This window comes from Trichomycterus rosablanca, chromosome 24, assembly GCF_030014385.1.
Source record: "Trichomycterus rosablanca isolate fTriRos1 chromosome 24, fTriRos1.hap1, whole genome shotgun sequence".
NCBI classification, from domain to species: Eukaryota; Metazoa; Chordata; class Actinopteri; order Siluriformes; family Trichomycteridae; genus Trichomycterus; species Trichomycterus rosablanca.
In genome coordinates this window covers 562321-584901 of record NC_086011.1, presented here as the reverse complement: position 1 = coordinate 584901, position 22581 = coordinate 562321, and the positions used below count along the sequence as shown (strand labels likewise).

The window sequence follows — 22581 nt, the reverse complement described above, 5'->3', positions numbered from 1 at the left end:
TGAATGTTGACCATCAACCAGGATTAGCTTACTGAATAAACGATTAAAGGATTATTTGATAATGAAATAGTTTTGGGTAATTAAAACACATTTAAACAATATATTATTCTACATATATTCTGCCTAATAGTTTAAAATCACCAGTTCACTTAGACATTTTTACATTATTAAACTAGTTTGGTGTCAAATTGTCCAATAAAACTTTTACATTAGGCTTTAAACAGTTCGTATTCACATCCAGCACCACTCTCCAACATGAGCCACAGTTCTGAATCTGCAGAGCCCATAGCTTCCCCCTCCACCCTGTATGATCAGTTTTTGTGTGGGTACTAATGCCCCCTGGCAGTGAGGAGATGAACTACAATGCTCGGATTTTTCTCACCCAGGTTCCACTTCCTTCCTTCCTTCTGTCAGTGCTTGTTCATTCATGAACCACCACCATCCCCCTACAAACCCCTCTTTAGTGCAGATGGAAACTATGCACAGGGACACATGCTACAGGCCAAAATGGAGGGAAATATGGCTAATCCGATCTGAAGCCATCGTTTAGAAATACTGCTCAGTAAAATCATTTTATTGATCATCATGCGGCAGAACTGAGGGGTTTTAATGTCTTACTGCGGCCAGTTTATAAAATCCAAAACAGAAATAAACCTGAAAGATTCCAGTTTATTAATCAGACAGAAAATCTGTACAAAATGTTTAATATTTTGTTAAATTCAAGATTTACAGTAAAATGTATTAAAATGATTTAACCACCTTCATTAAATCGACACATAATGCATAACTGTAACTCAATCCGCACATAATGCAAATGCATTCTGCAGCTATTTCGATTTGATGTGTGTAAATGCAATGAAAATACATTTTCTGCTTCATACATTGATTAAATGTTAAGTAATTGCATCGTGCAGTCCACATACTTAAAAACACAATGCATTTTGCATAGTTCAGCATTACAATCCTATCCGCGTTCCATAGGTCTACATCATAAATAAAACGCTAGTCTAATTTAAATGCATTGCAAAACCAGTGTGCACCACATAACATTTACATTGTAAATAATACATGCAAATTAATTGTTCATTTCAGGTTCATTTAAAAGCAGTCAGTGTGAATGTATTAGATTCCAGAAGTGCAATGCAGACGGAGCTTTCCTTACAGTACACATGATGTAAATGATGCTAATGCAGAGTAAAAGTGTACTGTACTGTAAACAAAATACAAATACAATGTAGATTTTATATATTTTTATTTATTAAAATCAGTAGCGCAGCGTGAGTGTAATGCAGCTTTTGCGTATTTCACATTTTCCAAACAGCGCATGCGTGCTGAGCATCCTAATGCTAATCCAGCAAGCAAATTATAAAGTAAATTTAATGTTTTTTGCAAACTCATTGCAGTCAGACACCTACATTTTTATACCCGAGTGCTAAAACAGCACGTATACAGTACAGTACGTTTTTAAATAACACATCTAGGGTGTGTATTTTTCCGCTAGCCTATGTGCTAATGCAAATGCTAAGTGTGTTCCATTCCATGTATTTTGCAAACGCGAGCCTATTTGGATGTCTGTGCAGAAACCCTGGCAATGCAGCTCAGTAAAATGCCTGAGCAACTGCCTGAGACACGAAAGCACATTTTATGGTCCGGCTGTCCAACCGTGCACTCCTAGTTTTTCCCCCCTTCGTTTTTTTTACTGCTGGACTAGCAGCTAGGCCCATCGCTGCACAGAATGCTAATCTGTGGAAACAGCGGCCTGTGCAACAGAAGCTCCATGACTCATTCTGTTTTATTAGCAAAGTAAACAGACTGGTAGGAGAAAGCGGGCAAGCTTGGCACAGGTCTCGATATTTGTTGTGTATACAATGAAATAAAAGTTTAACTGCCTCTGAATCTGTAATTGCGATCTATGAATATTCATAAATGGCCCCGTGTTCTTGTGCCTGCTTAAAAACCAGCCTGTTCCTACATGGTGTGAATGAGTTCAGCTAAACTACCTGCCTGCAGAAGCCCCCAATGGGCGAAAACAGCATGCTACAGGCCATACATACTACTACATTTATTCATGTTTATTATTATTACAACTCTGGAGGTGGAGGGTGTTGAGACCATTTGATCTAGAACCAAATTATCTTAAACTATTTCACCAAACCAGGCTAAACTTATTAGTTCAGAGCAGTCATGTCTCAGTGTTTAAGGCTTTGCATAATTAATCTGTAATGAAATATAAAATGAAACCACTACAGTTGAACCATTAAGCAGAAGCCCAGCTACACAAAATGCTGAAATATGCAAATAATATATTTCCTAAATATAAATAAATTTAGGAAGATTAGTGCGAACAGTGCTAGCTGCTTTTGTTAATTTTAAGTAAGATCTTAGCTCTGCTTTGAGTCACTCCACTAAAACAAAGATGCTTAAAATAAGACCCAACAAACATTTTTAGATATTAATTAAAGTTTGTTTTGTGGCAGTGGTGGTAGTAGTACTATCATCTTAGAAATGCCCTCTCACAAGGGGCAGTTTGACCAAACTGAGGCTTTTTAAATTCAAAGTCGGCATTAAGCAGCCATTATGATTGGTCCTTCAGTAACTGACTTAATTGCCTCCACCTGGGTGAACGTAATTTACCTGTTTGGTGCACCAGTAGATCTTACCACAGACTAGACCTGTCACTCTTTGCACTATTAGAGGCCAGTATGTTTAAACAGAATTTAAAAACCCCAACAACACTGCTACACCTGCTATACAATACCAGAACAACACACACTAGCATGTCATTATAATGTCAGTATCACTGTAGTACTGATAATGTTCCATCACCCAAACATCATCTGGTCAGTGGGGGTCCTATGGGGTTCCTTTTAGATTAATAAATGTGGTTCTGGGGTGACAGTATGCAAAGCAACAAATGAGGTACAGTTGGTAATTGTATACACACGAATTTCATCAATCACTCTATGGTGTTGGTGTGGCGCGACCCAGTCTGGGTTTGAAACAGGTAGAGCAGCGGTCTGGTTTTATGAGGAGGACCTGAAAGGGATCAGAAACCTTCCAGAAAATCTCTGGAATTTCCCAGCATGTGTGATGAGACCGAGAGCAGCGAGCAGAAGAAAACCGCAGCTCAGTAGTATGGCTAGTATGGTCAAAAGTATTGGGACACTCATTCTAATTCTTGAATTCACGTGTTTCAGCCACATGAAGCCACATTTGAACTCTATAAAGACGTGAAGAAAAGCTCGGTTTAAGTGTCCTGCACAGAGCCCTGACTTCAGCCCCACTCAGCTTTGGAATGAACCAGAACATCGACTGAACCATTCTCGACCAACATCAGCGCCCAGTCATACAAACGTACCAATAAGTTAGTATTTTTATTATATGAAAATAGACTCGTTCTTAATCAGCTTTTAATGTTTAATGGCTCCACATGAGCTGTAGATGGCAGCAAAGGTCCTAACAATAAACTCTAAAACACAATCCACAACAAACTGAAACATTCAGTCATTAAAAACATTAAAACAGCTTTAATGTGATAAAAATCTTCAATTATCTGGAATGCAAAATCTCACAAATCATTAACAGACGGACACAAAAGCTTTTACTGCAAATTATGAACAAGTTTATACGTAATAAATCAAAACTATTAAGCCTGGATGAAAAATTTATGACGTCACAACAACAGTACATGTGTAGAATCTTTTATATTCTATAAAATCTGTAAATATTTATAAATATTGCCGGCTAGATTTTTGGGTGGAGTTCTGTAATAAATCTTGAGGGTTTCTTTAATCAGGAGCTTGTAAATGAAAAATGTATGTGGTTAAAAGTTTGTATAAACAAATTTCAGACACACACAGACTGGCATGTATCTCATTGGGTGGCACAGTGGTGCAGCGGTTAGACGGGCCTGGGTTCGATTCTCTGGCCGCCCTTGAATGATTCCTTGTGTCCGCCCAGGTTTTCTTCGGGTGTGCCCTTCTGTTCTCCCACCATGATGGTTCAGTTCTGGGTGTTGGTGAGAGTAGACCTCAGGACGAAGGTTCTGAAATTCCTGTATGTGAGTGTATTGTGGATACTCTGTTAGTAAGCACAGCTCGGCCTCTGTAGCATTGTTGCTGCACCGTGGACACACTCTTCGCCCTGTAGGGGGCCGGGACGTCTCGGTGGGCAGTCTGCATTTTGCCAGCATGGTTTTACGTTCTCAGCTACACGGTTCTGTTGCTTTAGAACCGAAGAACGCTGCATTTAACTCTGGGTTTGGGTTCTGTGGTGGCTAGGCTGAACCTTGGTGCATTGGAGGGTGTATGTGTGTTTCGGGAGTGTCAGGCTGTACCCCAGTGTGGTGGCTCAGCGGTTAAGGTACTAGAGTAATCAGAAGGTTGTCAGTTCAAGCACCACCACCCTGATCAATGCCCTGAACCCTTAATAACTGAATTGTGGTCACTGAGGATGAAAGCATCTGCAAATGTAAACGTGATGTTTGGTCAGTGGTTGTGTTGCCGCTGTGTTTGTGCAGTGTGTGTGTGTGTCTGTGTGTGTACATTATTGTGTGTTGTGCAGTCTCCACCCCCTCCCCCCCCCCGGTTCTCTCCCACTCTGCGCCAGTCCATCATTAATATTCCGCTGCCATGCCTCTGCAGCACTTTGCAAATGGAAGGCTGGGCATAATTTTCCTAAAATGCTGCTTTTTTATCACCTATTTCTCCTTCATCAGAGCGGCAGAGGGCGATTGATGGCTGACAGCTTGGCGTTTTTACGCTGGGATTTACGATCCGGCCTCCTTTACGGCTCAGGCGCTCACCAAAACCGCGGCTTCCTGCCACCAGCTTCAGACGCAGCGCTACGCAGGGGGCGTGGGTGCCTGCGCCAGTGCCTGCAGGAATCTAACACCATCAAGTTTCATGCTAATGTGTACGTGTGCACCAAATACATCCTCCAATGCACCACAGAGGCCAAAAGTATATGGACGCCTCTTCATTTTTCAGTTCAGCCATTTCAGCCACGCCAGTTATTATCAGGTGTATAAAACATGAGCACAAATCCCCACAGACACTCTTCACTCTTCGAGATGAATCGGAATGTCAAAAATGACTGGATGGACATAAACCAACTTACAGCTTACTTACTAGCCCAGTATTTTAACCACTAGGCTACAACTGCACATGTACAGTACAATGAAATCCTTTTTTCTGCATCTTGTCAGTCATTGTACGGCATCCCTGGAGCAGACAGGGTTAAGGGCCTCGCTCAAGGGCCCAACACTGGCTGCATAGCCGAGCCTGGATTTGTTTTTTGAAGAAAAAAGTGTCCCTTGGAGGAAGAGGATTGTAGACGGATCACGATCCACTTAAATCAAAAATATAAAACACAGAAGAAAGCTTTACTGGCGGAGTCCGGACTGTAATTTACACCGCCGTTCAGTTTACTGTTCGTGTTACTTTTATTATTCCTGCTGTCGTCCATATACTAATGATCCAAACCCAAATAAACCAACGCTAACAAATGAAATATAACCGGAATATAACCGGTGTCTGAGTGATGCTGAGCCCTGATGGTTCTTTATTTCTGATTTATGCTCTAATCACGGAGGCGGGAGAGAAAATTCATGTCAAATGTGGATGGGCGCTAAAACAGAAAAAGTTGGACCAGAGTCTGAGCGGCTATGTCCAAATTCACAACTAGGGGCCACAACCAGGGGCCCAAAAAACAGTTTCATCTCTGACTTATAAGAACACTGAGCTCACAATCATGCTGCTAAACAGCTTTAGATCCATGATTCTGATTACAGTCCTGAAAAAAAGTAATTACCCCCCTGTAATCATCTGTTATTGCATTAATTACTCCCTCACTTATCCAGTTAGGGTCGCGGGGGTGGTGGTGGTGCTGGTGCTGGAGCCTTTCCCAGCTTTTCAATGGGTGCAAGGCACACAGTAACACCCTGGACGGGGCGCCAGTCCATCGCAGGGCACACACACACACACACACACACACATTAATGCAATAGGGCGGCACGTTGGCTCGGTGGGTAGCACTGTCGCCTCACAGCAAGAAGGTACTGGGTTCGATCCCAGGCAGGGCGGTCTGGGTCCTTTCTGTGCGGAGTTTGCATACCTACAGGGCAATTCAGCATCTCCAATTAACCTGACTGCATGTTTTTGGACTGTGGGAGGAAACCCACGCAGATATTGGGAGAACATGCAAACTCCACACAGAAAGGACCCGGACCACCCTGCCTGGGGATCGAACCCAGGACCTTCTTGCTGTGAGGCGACAGTGCTACCCACCGAGCCACCGTCTGATTGTGTGTATCTGTTGTGTGATGGACTGGCGACCTGTTCAGGGTGTTTCCTGCCTTTTGGCCCATAAATCAGACCCACTGCCACTGTGACCCTGACCAGAATGAAACTGTAAAGCAGACACTGAAGAAATAAAGTACTCCAACATCCGTATCACCCGTATAATAAAAGTAATCACCCCGTGGTGTCTGTAATGTGGGTTTTAACCCAAATTTGTCAGGACACCCACTGTTCCATGTTCTTATTTATATATACAGTCAAACTAATCATATTTATGTGGACACTCTCGGGAGAATAATCAGCTATTTAAATAAATTGGGGAAAAAATGACAAAATACTAACATGAAATAGCAAAAAGCATGAAGAATTCTGTGTTGATCTCAGCATGGCATCGCCCACTGCGGCTAAATATCAGAGAAGAAGGTGGCGAGGAGCTGGAGGAGCATCCTGTCCTAGGTATCTTGACACTGCAGGGTATCAGATGGGCGATCAAACACTAATCATTCCCTTTTGGCCCCCGGAGCATAAATCTGTCATTAATTGCATGGAATGACATGAAATCCGGCGCATTCTTTATGCAGCACGAGGCTCGGCGACAGTTATACGACCGGCGATGCAGCACTAAACAGATGGAGCAGTTCAGCTTTGCATACTAACCATCTCTCACCGCCGCCCAATATTTTCTGTGCCCCCTCCTGCACCCCCAGCCAACCCTGGCTGCATCGCACATCTTTCCTTCCCGGTGCTGAATCTATACTGAGTTCTGTTTATCTGTTTATTTCTCCGTCACGGTTTCATTCCGTTCACATTTTCTCCTCTTTCTCCTCGTGCTCTGGATCTGGCGGCTGATTTATTCCTGGCCTTTAATTTTTACGTCTTTCTGCTCATCGGAATCTTCAGAGCCCCCGGAATCCTCCCGCCGCAGAGCCGCTTTAATTCCCCCGTAATGACCTTGACCCTGAATCTTGTCCTTGATTACGATTTCCACTGACATTTCGGGACGTAATCAGGCAGCGATACGTCGGTCCGGAGACCCATAAAGGCCGAAGCAATCGTGCCGGCTTTTCCCTCAAGGATCATCACACCGGTCGCCAATATATCTGCCCAAATCAGAGCTGAGGGGGCGGCTCCGTGGTCCTAACCGAAAATCTTAAAACGTGCTGAAAATAAAAGCCAATCCCTTTCTGTGTCTCCTTTCTTGTCAACACGGACCATGTCTGTGGGAATTTGTGCCCTGTGAGTTATAAGTGCATCTGCAAGGTCAGATACTGATGTTTAAGGCCAGAGCTCTGTTAGGCCACTGAAGTTCCTTCTCTGAACCCACAGTAGATGCTTCCAGACTTTTGAAAACAAATCTCACAGAGGAAGATGATCACCACTGAGCGAGTGGACGAGACATCCAGAACAGAAAATGATCTACTAGACATCAGAAAGTACCGTAAGTTAAGTTACTTTGGGTGAGTGATGAGGCGCCCACTTTAGGCAGCGTTACTGTATGACAGGACATGTGAAAGGACCATTAATAAGCTGGATTGATATTTTGGGGGCCCCTTTAAAATTGACCCTTATTTTGTTCCCCTTTTTGTTTCCCCTTTTCAGTTCAGTTCACGTATACACTATATGGACAAGTATTGGGACAGACCTTCTAATTACTGAATTCATGTGTTTCAGCCACAACAGTTACTAACAGGTTTAATAAATCAATCATATAAATAAAATAATATGCTTTCAACAGTTTAGGGAAGGACCTTTCCTGTTCCAGGATGAAGAAAAGCATCAGTGTCCTGCACAGAGCCCTGAGCTCAGCCCCACTCAACAGCTCTGGCATGAACTGGAACACCCACTGATCAGTTAGTCCCCAGTCGTACAAATGCTGTCATCTTTTGACTGAATGGGCACAAATTCCCCCAAAGTCTTGTTCTAGCTGAGAAGATCACACAGAGGGTCACTCTGTTTTAATATAATTTGTTTTTAAAACAGGACAAGTTCACGGTCAGGTGTCCGAATACTTTTGGCCATGTACTGTGTGTATAGTACAAGAGCCTAAACCCTGCATGATTGTGTTGAATGGTTTCAGGCTGTTAAATTTGTATAAAATTGCACTGCCATCTAGTGTTTCCTTCTGTAGCATCACCGCATAGAACCCTGCAGTATAAAGCCTGTTTCACCACCGCTTTATCTTGGACAGGGTCGCTGTGGGTCTGATTCATTTCCTAGAGGGAAATGTGGGGAAAACAGGACAGGTGACCGGTCCATCACAGGGCACACACACACAAGTATCCTGACTGCATGTCCCAGAGGAAACCCAACGTGGACAAGGGGAGAACATGCAAAACTCCTCGCAGAAAGGACCCTGGGGAATCGAACCCAGGCCCTTCTAGCTGTGAGGTGGCAGCGCTACCCACTGCACCATCTTGCTGTGATAGTAACGTTATAGAAATTGTGAAATTCTGCTTATATGAGTTTTTTTTAACAACAATAGGGTGGCGCAGTGGATCGGTGGGTAGCACTGTCACCTCACAGCATGAAGGTCCTTGGTTCGATTCCCCAGCCAGGGGTCCTTTCTGTGTGAAGTTTGCATGTTCTCCCCGTGTCTGCGTGGGTTTCCTCGGGAGCTCCGGTTTCCTCCCACAGTCCAAAGATGTGCAGTCAGGGTAACTGGAGATTGTTTCCTGCCCACTGTGACCTTGACCAGGATAAAGCGGTGTTAAAACAGACAATGAATGGATGAATGAGTTAAAGACTAGAATCCTAAACTACGATGGATCCTCAGATTCCTCGTGTTTCATTCTGACCAACATCCAACAACAGTGGTGACCAGAAAGGAGGGGAGGGGGGCAATTACTTATTCACAGCACTACAAATCCCATAATGCACCAGTGATCATGCGCGCCGGGGACACGTGTGTTTGTTTATATTGTTGGAGGTGACGGTGGAGTCGAGGTGATTCAGCCGGCAGATCAGGATCAACTAATCAGGATAAAGTAATATTACCTCCGGGATCCCGAACCTCAACTCCACAGACAGGTCAGAATCAATTCTTTATTTATTATTAATTTTCTGTCATTATTATTATTATTATTATTATTATTATTATTATTATTATTACATGTAATAAAAGTCCATTTTTGTGGAGCCACAATTTCACAAAAACAATTTCTTAATTTTAATAATTACGATGCAATTAACCATAATACATAAATAAATGTAATATTAATATATTTTAAATAAATAACTTGCTAAAATTATTATTATTCCTTCTTTTGTTTAGCATATACAAGCATTTTACTCACTATGCCTGTGCACCTTTGCACTTTTTTACTGAGATTTTATCTTTATCTGTTTATTTGTTTATTTGTTTTCCTTTTTAAACCTCTTATAAATCAAACCAAAACTATTTACCTGCTAAATATCACAGAACGTCAAAAGTATTTGGACACCTGACCATGAGCTTGGTGTTAAAACAGAGTGACGTCTATGTGATCCCTTCAGCTGGAACAACAGCTGCTCTTCTGAGAAGCTTCTCACTAGACGTTGAAGTGTGTCTGTGAGGATTTGTGCTGAGCATTTATTTGGCTGGGCACTGACTGATCAGTTGATGTTCCGGTTCATCCCAGAGCTGTTGAGTGGGGTTGAGGTCAGGGCTCTGTGCAGGCTACCGGGGCGCAGTGTAAGTAGGGTGAGTTTGACTTGCACTTGTTGCAAAGTACGTGGAACAGTGGTCTTTTACCAAGGTTAAGAGGAACATCGAAAGTGCCGGAAGCTGACATGGTGCTGAAATAAAGCTCGCTCGTCTGTGGACAGTCAGTCATGGTTTATCAGCCTTTAATTCATTCGTTTGGGTTTTTTCCAGCCTGGATAAAAGACAGCTGGTTCATGTATGTTGTAATAGGTGTGGTTAAACTAGCCCTATTTATATGGGCACAGAGAAGTCACCGACTGTAGTGAAGCATGATCAGTCATGTGGGATTTGGAGGCCACGCTACAAAGCTAAATGACGTTTTTAATCCAGCAGATTAACATGAAATTAACGTCCAACTCGAGCGATTGATTTCCTCTCGGTTGAGTTCTTGCGTCTGTTTATCGTCTCGCTGCTCAGATCATTTGAGTAAACATTCGTTTCCACTCCATCATCAGTTCCAGAGCGTAAACATTCCGAATAACAACATCATCCGCTCATCGTGCCAAGTCGTTTCTCAACCCTCCGAAATCCAATCGCAGTAATGAACCCGACCCGACGTTCTCCATACAGCAGCTAAATATAACCCAGGAAACAGGAACAGGACCCGCGTGTGCCAGCGTGTGCCCGCGTGGCAGCTGTTTTCACCCAGCAGCTCCTAGAAATCAAAATACACAACCTGGCCAAAAGTATCTGGACGCCTCGAGTGGGTTAAACTGTCTCTGTGAGATGCTTTGTCGGCTCTGCTACCGGTCGGTTGGGCGCCCCAATTAAAAATAATCAGCTGTGTTTGGTTTCAGAAGCTTCAGCGTTGATGTTTATGGAATCTTCTGCCATGGAGGGTCGGTGGAAGGTGAAGTTTAGGAACGTGGCTCAGATGTATTTCCCTCAGACCAGAGTGGAATGTCGTTATACCATCGGCAGTGGACACAGCTGGAGCAGCCGGGACTGGATCGGCATCTTCAAGGTAAAGATAACAGCGTCATGGTGTGTGTGAGAGATCTTTTAGATGTGGATCTGATGGTGTGTGTGATGCTGAGGGAGCTATTAGATGTTGATCTGATGGAGGTTCCTCGTAGTTCCTGTGGAGAACGCGGCAGATCTGATCAGCATTAAGACCTGAGGGACTTTGATGAAGACCAGATCATTATGTCCAGATGACTGGGTTGAAGCATCTCTCAAACAGCAATGGTTGAGGACCCACAGACAGCGGTCTGAAGAGGGTCGAGCCACCAACCGCTGACAGGTTGTTGGATGGCCTGGACTCACGAATGCCAGAGAACATGAAATCAATGTGTAGAAATAGCAAAGCGCTGGCAAGACTGGCAGAAGAACCAGATCGGGTTCCTTCATCCTTGCGGAGTCTGGCAGGAGTTCGTTCACCTCTGCCCAGTGCCGGTAGCTTTACCTGTTTTATAGGAGGTCTGTGGGTTCCTGGGGTTGTTCTTGTCCTTGGACTCCCACCAGCAGGTTGCCATCATAACCAGGGGGGTTGGGTCAAATTGGGTCAATGAAAACACAGAAAAAAGAAAGAACACTCAGTGATGTGACAGTAGGTTGTTTCCTTGTTTCCAGGTTGGATGGACGTCACTGAGAGACTATCACACGTACGTTTGGGCTCTCGCTCCTGAAGACTACACATCTGGCAGAGACGTGAACTGCAGCATCGTCTTCCAACGTACGTTCAAACCTGAGCACGTTTTTGCATGAATGTCCATCCAAGAGCTCCTCCCAGACGGTCACTATAGGATCTCCCAATCCGGTGGCAATCTGGAAAGCCTATGAGCACCCAGTAGATGCATTTCACGGAATGTTTGGGCGTCTTGCGGGCTTGGGCGCTCATAGGCTTTCCAGATTGCCGTGTCAGGTAGGTCAGGGCTGCTAGTGACGGACCTACACTGACCGGGCAACTGTTTTCCATTGAGCAAGTTCTAGTCTGGCCCACACTAGACTCGTAAAGGTCCAGTACAGACCTGTTTGCTGGTGTAGCATCACTGATTTACAGTGTCAACACCTCCCCCTTGTGGAGAAACTTCAACCTGCTCAAAAAGGTCATTCGAGAAATAAAAGCAGAGGTCAGATCAACATATCTGACCCAACTTGAGCAGCACATTCTCCAAAAATAGGAGGTCCACTTGGTCCAATGTTCTTCCTTCCAGCATCATCTCCAGAACATCCTCAGTCTTCATTATCACTTTAGTTTTTAATGCATCTGTTACCTTCTCGATAAGACACATCAGGTCTTGGATTCTTTTGGTGATGGTCTTTCCACCAGTCTTGAATACTCCAGTAATTCCTTGTAGCACCTCCCTCATCACACCTCCCTCCCCCATCGTCCTCCTTAGTTTTTAATAAAATTGGTTCTATCTGTGGTGTTTGCAATAAAATTCTGTTTTTATTCCTCTCCCAGCGTCCTACCTCCCAGGTCCTGGTGGAACAGAGTACCAGTTTGTGTATGTAGATGAGATGGGCGAGGTTTGTGCCATGAGTCCTCAGTTTAGCTTCAGTGCTCCTAAACCTCTGGATGAACTGGTGACTCTGGAGGAGCAAAACAACGGAGAGGAGAATGAGGGAGAAGATCTACTGCTGGTGGTGCCAAAAGCTCAGATACTACAGGTAATATTTACCGCTCCATCCATTTGTCCATCTTTTTGATCCATGCTTTCATCCATCCATCCATCCTATTCCTTTGCCCCCACAGCATCACCTCGAGGCCTGCCAGAAGGAACTGACTGAGCTACACAGAACGTTAGATGAAGCCCACACAGAGGTGGAGAAACAGCAGGAGAGGAACACTATGGAGAGGACGGAGTTCGAAACCGAGAGAGCTGATCTGAAGAAGGAGATCAGAGAGCTGAGAGAGCGACTGACCTCCAGCATGGAGAAGATCGAGAACCTGCAGGAGAAAGAGAAGGTACAAGAACAAACCAAACAAATCCTGCTGAGAGGAACGGGACATAACCCGAAGTTTTTGTTTTAGGACGTGCTGAAGTGTCATGAGAACATTTCGCTGGAGTTTAGCGGCGTGTTGGCGGAGAGAGCCGAAAAACTACAGAAGATCAAAGATCTCGAGGAGGAGCTGACCAACCTCATGCAGCACAAACAGGAGGCTGAGGTTGAGCTGGACAGGTTAGATACACACACACACACACACACGTCAGACATGATGGGTTAGGAGATCAAAAAAACACACGATCATCCAAATCAATTAAAGAACAGATCCATCAAGTCATTCACTCATATAGTCCATATATCCAACTATCTATTAATGCAATCATCCAACATTCATCCAATCATCCCATCTATAAACTCATCCATTTATATGGTTCATCCAAACATCCATCAATTCAATCCATCAATCAACAGATCAATCAAGTCATCCATTCATTACTCCATACATTCATTCATCTATATCATCCATCCATCCAGATCATCCAACAGATCAACTCATCCACTCATATAGTCCATCTAAACATCCATCTATTCATCCATCCATTCATTTATCCATCCATCCATCCATCCCTCCATCCATCTATCCATCCATCCATCCATCCATTCATTTATCCATCCATTCATCCATTCATCCATCCATCCATCCATCCATCCAGCCATCCATCTATTCATCCATCCATCCAGCCATCCATACATCCATACATCCATTCATTTATCCATCCATCCATTCAACATCCATCCATACATCCAGGAATCCAATCTATCAACTCATCCATTCATATGGTCTATCCAAACATCCATCAATTCAATCCATCAATCAACAGATCAATCAACTCATCCATTCATTACTCCAAACATAATTCATCCATCCATCCATCAATAGATCAACTCATCCATCCATTTATCTATAAGTTTAATCAATTAAACAATCAATCCATTAATTACTTCATTTATATATTAATCCAAACATTTAATCCATCCATTTAATCCATGTAAACAATCAAGCCATCCATCCATTCATTCATCCATCCCTCAGTCTATTATATAATCTGTCTGGTAAATAATCTCTCCACATATCAATCTACATAATCAATTAATCAATTCATATTTTCATCCATCCATCAACTGATCCATCTATTCATTCATCTAAATGATCCAATCAAAACATCCATCTATTGATCCACCAGATTCATCCATTCACAGATTGACTCTCTGTTTTGGAATTAGCTGTAGAAATCTTAACATCATGGTTTTATTTGCTAACAGGGGAGCAGATTTAAAATCTGATCATATTTTGCATGACTGTGAGCAGGATGAGAGAGAGAGTGAAGAAGATGACGGTCCAGAGGAAGGAGGAAGAGGATGAGAGGAGGAATCTACTGGTAAACAGCTATAAAATAAACCGATCTGTTTCTGTCTCGGTTCTAAAATAAATCTATATTATTTCTGATCAGATTGAGAGTAAACGCTGTCGGGAGGAACTGCAGGTTCTTCAGGAACGTCTGGAGAACAGCGATCAGAGTTCAGAGGCGCTCAGGCGAGACCTCAGTGAACTGGGATCTCTGCAGAGCCAAAACCACACCGAGCTTCACCAGATCCGCCTGCAGGCAGCTCAGACCGCACTGCAGCTCTCACAGGCTAATCTGAACCTCCGAGAGGGGCAGGCGGCCTGGGCTAAAGAGCGCGAGAACATGAGGAAGAACGCTGAGGTGAGAACCACCTAACAGATCCAAACCTTCTAGAATAGAAGTCAGAAATCTGTTCCTGAACGACCTTGGTTTTACTTTAGCTGCTCACCAGATTTAGAGCGCAGCATGTGAAGACAACAGTAGCAAGCTAGCATGCTAACAACCTTAAGTGGACCTCTTGGTGCTGGCGGTGTTCCTTCCTGTTAGCCAGTTAATTTAGCTTCCTGTGTCCTGTCGTTTGGCTTTATAGCAGAACCCAGCCTGAAAGCTCCATGTTCTTAACTTTGGGTTCTGGATTTTGACCACAGCTTGAGGAGTTTAAAATTCACCGCGCTCTCTTAGTAATGCTAGCTATTCAGTGGAGCAAAAACAACGCTATGTCCTACATCTTGAACGTTTAGCTTGTTTACATGTGCTATGTGCTAGCTGGATAAGGAGCGCGTGCAGAAACTGAGTCATGAACTTCAGAAGAAGGAAGAGTGGCTGGAGGAGGAGCGAGCCGAGCGAGAGAAGCTGGAACTGGAGCTCGGAAACGAGAAGGCTTCCAACCGGGTAATTACACTCAGTCATGAGCGCGGAGCTATAATTAAAACTAGCGTCGTAGCGTACCGGGTTCTTCACTCGCGGCTTGGTCAGGTTTCACTCCGGAGAACTTATGATGCTGTTGAGTAAGAATCATTTCACACAAACAAATAATCAAGTGTCATGAGCGTCATGGGTAAGTGAGGAACGCTGGAACTAGACTACGTGGCCGGAGACCAGGTGGAACTGCAGAAAGGGGTCATGGCTACCAGGAGACCAGGTTCTTGAGTAACAGGAGACCAGGTGGAACTGCAGAAAGGGGTCATGGGTAGCAGGAGACCAGGTTCTTGAGTAACAGGAGACCAGGTGGAACTGCAGAAAGGGGTCATGGCTACCAGGAGACCAGGTTCTTGAGTAACAGGAGACCAGGTGGAACTGCAGAAAGGGGTCATGGGTAGCAGGAGACCAGGTTCAAGGGTAGCAGGAGACCAGGTTCATTGGTAGCAGGAGACCAGGTTCATGGGTAGCAAGATACCAGGTTCATGGCTAGAAAGAGACCAAGCAGGCATGAAGACAGGTTTAGGGTTAGCAGGAGACCAGGTTCATTGTTAGCAGGAGACCAGGTAGGCCAGAAAACCAGGTTTGCAGTCAGCAGGAGACGAGGTTCTTGGTTAGCATGAGACCAGGTGAACATACAGGTAGGTTTATGGTTAGCAGAAGATCAGGTAGGCATGCATGGAGACCAGGTTCTTGAGAAGCAGAAGATCAGGTAGGCATGGAGACCAGGTTCTTGAGTAGCAGGAGACCAGGTAGGCATGGAGACCAGGTTCAAGGGTAGCAGGAGACTAGGTTCATGGTTAACAGGAGACCAGGTAGGCATGGAGACCAGGTTCAAGGGTAGCAGGAGACCAGGTTCATGGCTAGCAGGAGACCAAGCCGGCATAGAGACAGGGTTCAGGGTCAGCATGTACAGCTGCAGAAGGGTTTGTGGTTATCAGGAGACCCGGTACTGATGCAGACAGGTTGGCAGGTAGGAGGGTTTGATGGCTGGTGGTCAGGTACAGACTCAGCACCTAAATTCTTCGGTACCTACAGGAACTGAGGGCGAGTCTCAGAGCCATGCAGAAGGAGCGAGAGCAGCACCAGCTGGAGAAGCAGGTACATTTTCACCTGATTAATTACCGTGTGTTTACCGTATCTGTGGGTCTGAGGGGACGTTATTGGTTCACACAGGAGCTGCTGGATCACATCCGAGTCTTACAGCTGCGTATGGAGAGAGAAACCGACGCCAAATGGAATAAAGACGCCACGTCAACCAGCAACATGAGTTTGGGTGCGTCTGATTTTACTGGGTTTATTTATTTATACATTATATTAAATGTGCCAAAAATATAAACACGGGAATTCTGTTTGTCTATTTTTAGTCAGTAGAATTGACTGTTTGTAGCTGATGACTTCTCTGTGCACGTATAACAAGTACATGGAACAGAACGAAGTCACGGTAGAACGAAATCCCCTGACCCGGCTATTTGTTTATCTGTGCGACTGGCAACAGTTAAATTCTTTCTTGTGTTGAAAGGCACATTTTATACCCATGGCAGTGTAAAGCTCACTCGACTGTGGACAGTGTCACTCATGTTCCACCAGCTTCCTGTTTACGGCTGACCGATCCCGTGTTGGTTGCTGGATTTCATCCGAGCTGCATTTTTTCGGTGTAAGGTGACAGAGACGACTGTTTCATGTACTTTCAGGTGCAGCCAAACTAGGCATATATGTTTGGGCACAGAGAAGTCACAGTCTGTCATCAGTGTATGGCTGAAAGTATTTGGACCGTGAGCTTGTCGGACGTCCAGTTCAAAACGTCTGTGTGATCTTTTTATCTAGAACAACAGCCGCTCTACTGAGAAGCTTCTCAGAAGACTTTGAAGTGTATTTAAACTGGACGTTGACGTTTATGTTTCAGTTAACAGTCACAGCTCATCACGGCCGCTCCACGATGATCATGAAGAAGCTCCTGAGATCAAAGGCCTGATCCAAACAGAGGTAGAGGATAAAAACGAAGAGGAGCTTCTGAACACGGTGGGCAGCTTTATATTAAAAATTACGTTTTTTATACGCGCTGATTAAGGGACCCAGATTGAAGCTGAATTTCTGTTTAAAAGGACTCAGATCGTGTTCCGGTCCTGCTGGATCCAAACTCTAACGAGAAGGAACGTTCACTGATCCAGTCCGAGATCTAGAATCAAATGCTGAGGTAAATATGAGGTATTTTATACAATCTGGCGACATATTCCAGTACCGGCTGGGCACCCACTAGTGGGCATGATTGGCACTGCCTGCAGCAGACAGAATCAGCCACAGTCTGCTGGGTGAGAAAAGATGGAACTAAACAGTGGGCGGGGTCTTTGGTGTTGTGTAAGGACCCTGGTTAGTAGCTCGAGGCGCCTGTACAGAAGTGGAGGAACGTGGAGATCAGCGCGTGACTCTACATGAGCGAGACCGACCTCACGCACCGATCCACCGAAGTATGGGCGAATAAGAAGGGGTCACGTGTTGGAGGGAGGGCGTGTCAGGAGAATATACCCTCCTCAGTACACCATCGGGTCTTCAGCAGAGGAAGAGGAACTGGCTATGACTAAACTGGGACAGAAGGGAGAGAATGCAGAAATGCTCCAGAGGTGCCTAATAACGACCCCAGAGTCCTAAATCTGATATTCTCACGCATAATAAATGATCTAATTATTGATTAGACCCACAGCGCTCGCATTTACATTAAAAACCCTCCAAACTAAACAAAGAACTGATTTAGAAATTACAGCAGTATTAAACCTTACATGCATGCATGGAACACTTGTCTCTTACAAGAGTCTCAGGAGTAAAAGAGTAAAATGATTCTCGTTTTTAAGACGCACAGTTGAAAAAATGTCTCATTTAGCATGTTTTGTGTTTTTCTTTACCGTGCAGTGAGCTGATGGTTTCCCCCTGGTGGTGAAACTCGGGAATAACAAGTACATACATGATGCTGCTTCATATACATCATCATCATCATCATCATGATGTGCTCTTCACTGCTGTGTGTGTGTGTGTGTGTGTGTTTGTGTGTTTCTAATCATGTGACTTTTGAGTGTGATCACAACGCCTCAGCAATGACATACAGGGTGCTAAAACGTATAAATCTCTTACGCTGGGTGATTTTATTAATGATTAAATTTAAGCTTTAATGTATAAGTTTTTTGTATAATTTTGCTGTTAATTAGCATAAAATTAATATATTTAATATAGTTGTTGAATATATAGTTTTTTTGAATTTTATTTTGTATGCGTGTGTGAAATTTTCAATAACATTCTATTTTGCCAACTCTTGTCATTCTTATACAAGCTTAAAAAAGGAGAGATAAATTCCTTGTGTCCACATTTCTTAAATTAAAATGTTATTAAATGTTATTATAATATTATTATAAAATATTGTATATTATAATTATTATATATATTGTAATAAATATTATTAAATATTAAAAAATATTATTAAACATTTAAATAATATCATTAAATATTTACAAAATAATATTAAACATTTAAATAATATTATTATATATTTAAAAAATATTATTAAACATTTAAATAATATTATTAAATATTAAAAAATAGTATTACACATTTAAATAATATTATTAAATATTAAAAAATATTATTAAACATTTAAATAATATTATTGAAATATTTCATTATTGAAACGTCGTTGCAGAGGATCTTGTGCATTTAGTGGAAACCGAACCAAAATCAATGTGCTGTTCCTGTGGAACACACGTGCGTGAGCATCCAACTGCCTCTTCACTAGCAGCTATAACAGCCTCCGCTCTTCCAAGTTGGCCTCTACAAGAATTCGGAGGGTCTCCATGGGGGGTGGAGGGGACAAAAAAGCATCCGTGAGATCAGGCAGCAACATCGGACCGTTTAGGATCCATTTCTATTTCTTTTAACAGTAATCTTTACTCGGCTCAATCTCGATGCCTCCCTGACTACAGACTACATGGCCAAAAGTGTTTGGACGCCTGACCGTGAGCTTGTCGGACGCTTCTCACAACACTTTGAAGTACGTCTGTGGGGATTTGTGCTGAGCATTTGTATGGCTGGGTGCTGATTGATCAGTTGATGTTCCATTTCATCCCAGAGCTGTTGAGTGGAGCTGAGCTCAGGGCTCTGTGCAGGACACTAGAGTTTCTTCATGTCTCTATAGAGCTCGCTCATGCTGGAACAGGGAAGGGCCTTCCCTAAACTGCAAAGCTGGACACATGACACACATGAATTCAATAATTAGAAGGGGCGTCCCAATACTTTTGTCCCTGTAGTGTAGTTCTTTGATTTTCTTTTCTGGAGTTCGTTCTTTTTCCCCGTGGCTCGATATTTCTCCCTCGTGTCTGTTTTATAGTCTCCGAATCCTCGGGTGACCCTTCATCATCATCATCTTCATCCTCCTCCTTCTTTCTCCTGTCTGTTCTGTTTCTCCTCGTTCTCAATCTCCTCGTTCCCGTGCAGACGGGGAGCTGGACGTTCTGGCTTTTACAGCCGAAGGTGATGATCAGGATTAATGGTGCTGCTTCTCCCTCCACACTTTTAATTAAAAACCAAGAAGCCTCGTTCCCTTCCTTTATCTCCTCGTCCCCCTGTCTCTCTCTCTCTCTCTGTCTCTCTCTCTGTCTATCTCTCTCTCTCTCTGTCTCTCTCTCTCTCGTACCCTCGTCCTTTACCACTGACCCGATAAACACCCAAATTTATCACTTTATCCCCTAATGAAGCAGATCCATTACTGAAATCACTAATTCTGTCCCTTTACGTTAGCGCACTACAGCGGTGCAGGGAGCTACAGTCAGTCCAGGACGTTCCTCACACGACCGTCAATTTATATGAAATTTAATTTATATAAAGTAATAATAATAATAAATGTCAGGAAACTTTCTCGTTCTTTCCAGCGGCGGGACGTAACAGGACAGGTTTTATCCCCAGCACGAGTCCGAACCACCGGGCGCCGCCGATTCCGAGAGGCTAAAAGCAAGATGAAATATAAATGAAGACAGGAGGGCATAAAACGGGGGTAAAATACGTCCGTCGCCATGGTGACTCCCCCCCTCACCGCCACCTTCCGGCGGGATATACGAGGTCATTAAAAGCTGCCTTGTAAAACGGTGAATAATGTCGGGAGCGCTCCGTAATCCCCGCGCCGTTTTTATTGACTGTTAAGCGAACGTTAATTATGGCAATCATTTAATTAGCCGAGGCCCGGCTCACTTTTACTGCCCCCCTTTCTCCACGCTCATTACCAAAAATGGGCTCCCTGACACCCGCATCCATCATTTTTAGAGCAAATTTGCATGAAATATGTGGACGGTGAGACCTGTCAGGTTCAGGATTATGAGGCTCTGATGGGACTTTTTGGTGATTTTGGTTTTGCGTTGCTAACTAGCGGGTGAAAAGTTGAATTAGCCTAAGCTAATTTTTTAGCTCATTTAACAGTGAAGAAATAAATTAGCCATGAGGTCAAGATCGAGTTATTTTAGTTTTTTGTGCTTTTAATTGTTTCTTTATTCATTTATTCGTTTATATTGTTGATTCGTTTGCACGTGTCCGTCACCTCTCTGCTGTGAAAACATCGACAAGCTGGTTTAAATTTTTTTAGACCGGTTTAGGACGCTGGTTAAGCCGACCAATCAGCTAAACCAATTAAAACTCGTCTTTTTCTGTATATAAAACACTTACATTTAGATTTGGATATATCCATTTCCCCTACACACTCTAGCAAACCCCTAGTGCCCAAGAGAGCACAGGGTAGCAAACGTATCTTCCGAATCGTGTCGAGCTGCCAGCGATGGAGTCTTACAGAGCGCTGTAACATGTATGGCTGAACACACTGTACTCTCTGTACTCCTCCACCACAGCAGGAGTCGCTGTTGCTGCCGTAAGGTGGTGGTTCCACATTCAGCCGTCCATCCCTTTCTCAGACGTTTACAGTCGTGTTTATTAAGTGCCCGGGCGGGTCGATGAAACACCCCAGATAATCCTACACCAACTGTTCCGCCGTTATACAGAGAACCAATAACGTGAATCCAACACCAAACACTAAAACTGGAGTTCAAATAAAAACATGAAACACGAGTTTTACAACGACCGTCTTTATAAAACAACAAAAACAAAAAGCAATTAAAACAAATCAGCTCAAACACCTTCGGTTTTCATGTTTAACAATATAAACAATAAACAATGCCAGTTCTGATTTGCCACTTTGTGCCAGGCAGTAAAGAGCTAAAAACACAAACACATAAAGAATAAAAACACCGCACGAGTATTTAACTTTTACAGATAAAAATCCAGATCAGGAAAATATAAAAACAAACAGTTCAGCTGAAAATCCCTGCAGTGTTTCGATGATAGGTATTTAATCAAACACTGTAAACAAACAAATACTTTATTCTTAATGTTGTTGCTACTTTAAAATAAACAAACACTGAAATAAAAACATCAACACTTTTCAACTCCCGAACTGAGTCTTCATAAACAAAGTACATCAACAAACACACACAACAAACACTGCAATACATTCACACAAACACTTAAACACAAACACTCAAACACACTCAAACACAAACACTCAAACACACTCAAACACACACAAACACTTAAACACAAACACTCAAACACACTCAAACACAAACACTTAAACACACTCAAACACCTGAAAACAAACACATGAACACAAACACATGAACACAAACACATGAACACAAACATTTGAACTGAAACACATGAACACTCAAACACTAAACCATAAACACTTGGAACATGTGAAGACATGAACATCCTGCAGTAAAATAAAACTTTAACTGTTCTATAAACTGTAAAAACGATTTCATGTTTTTATTTCACCTGAATGATGGAACTTCACTGAGGTTACCTGAAGGTTTGTTGGAGGTTTGCTGGAGGTTTGCTGAAGGTTTGCTGGAGGTTTGCATGTTGGTAGGTTTTGGTAAGATTTTTTATACATTATTTACAAGTGAATTGTTTTAAGTCATGATTTGAAGGTTGCCAGATTGTGCGACTTTGTGATTATAATGAAGTCATGATTACAAGGTTGCCAGATTGTGCAGTTTTGTAATAAAATCAGGCAGCTGTAAACATTTCAGTCAGGAATGAAACCCCGACCGCTTTGGCACCGCAGCTTTTATTGTATTTAGTATAAAATGGCTTTGTTCCTCTTTATGGCTGAATCTGAAGGCACGTTGGTTCTCCACGTACGGTCGAGTCGAGCAGAAACTGTAGAGGAATACAGAGAGTATAGCGTGCTCCTTCATTAGGATTTACACTCTCTGTGAGAGTTCAGATCATCACTCAGAATTAAGGCGCCTCAGTAGGAGCATTTTAAGGATGTAAGAATTTAGACATGCCCTCT

At 43.2% G+C, this 22581-nt stretch overlaps 1 protein-coding gene across 5 annotated transcripts; it reads left to right on the top strand.

The window, feature by feature from the left end:
• Nucleotides 1-9241: 9241 nt before the first annotated feature.
• calcoco1b (calcium binding and coiled-coil domain 1b) lies at nucleotides 9242-18498 on the top strand. Of its 5 annotated transcripts, none has more exons than XM_062986972.1 (13): nucleotides 9242-9326; nucleotides 10779-10945; nucleotides 11554-11656; nucleotides 12389-12594; nucleotides 12680-12892; nucleotides 12959-13107; nucleotides 14243-14312; nucleotides 14385-14639; nucleotides 15045-15170; nucleotides 16236-16298; nucleotides 16374-16473; nucleotides 17104-17219; nucleotides 17303-18498. In XM_062986972.1, exons 2-13 carry the CDS (start codon nucleotides 10793-10795, stop codon nucleotides 17378-17380), a joined length of 1632 nt encoding a protein of 543 aa, XP_062843042.1. In that variant the 5' UTR covers nucleotides 9242-9326; nucleotides 10779-10792; the 3' UTR covers nucleotides 17381-18498. The 5 variants fall into 5 exon arrangements, with proteins under 5 accessions (XP_062843042.1, XP_062843040.1, XP_062843039.1 ...); XM_062986970.1 differs by having other exon boundaries at nucleotides 16236-16473; nucleotides 17303-17394; nucleotides 18105-18498; XM_062986969.1 differs by having other exon boundaries at nucleotides 16236-16473.
• Nucleotides 18499-22581: the final 4083 nt, after the last annotated feature.

Excerpts from the sequence above, each read along its gene's own strand:
- calcoco1b (XM_062986970.1), top strand. The coding sequence starts at position 10,793 with ATGTTTATGGAATCTTCTGCCATGGAGGGTCGGTGGAAGGTGAAGTTT. Across the intron at positions 10,946-11,553 it reads ACTGGATCGGCATCTTCAAG|GTTGGATGGACGTCACTGAG; the intron begins GTAAAGATAACA and ends CCTTGTTTCCAG. Across the intron at positions 11,657-12,388 it reads CTGCAGCATCGTCTTCCAAC|CGTCCTACCTCCCAGGTCCT; the intron begins GTACGTTCAAAC and ends TTCCTCTCCCAG.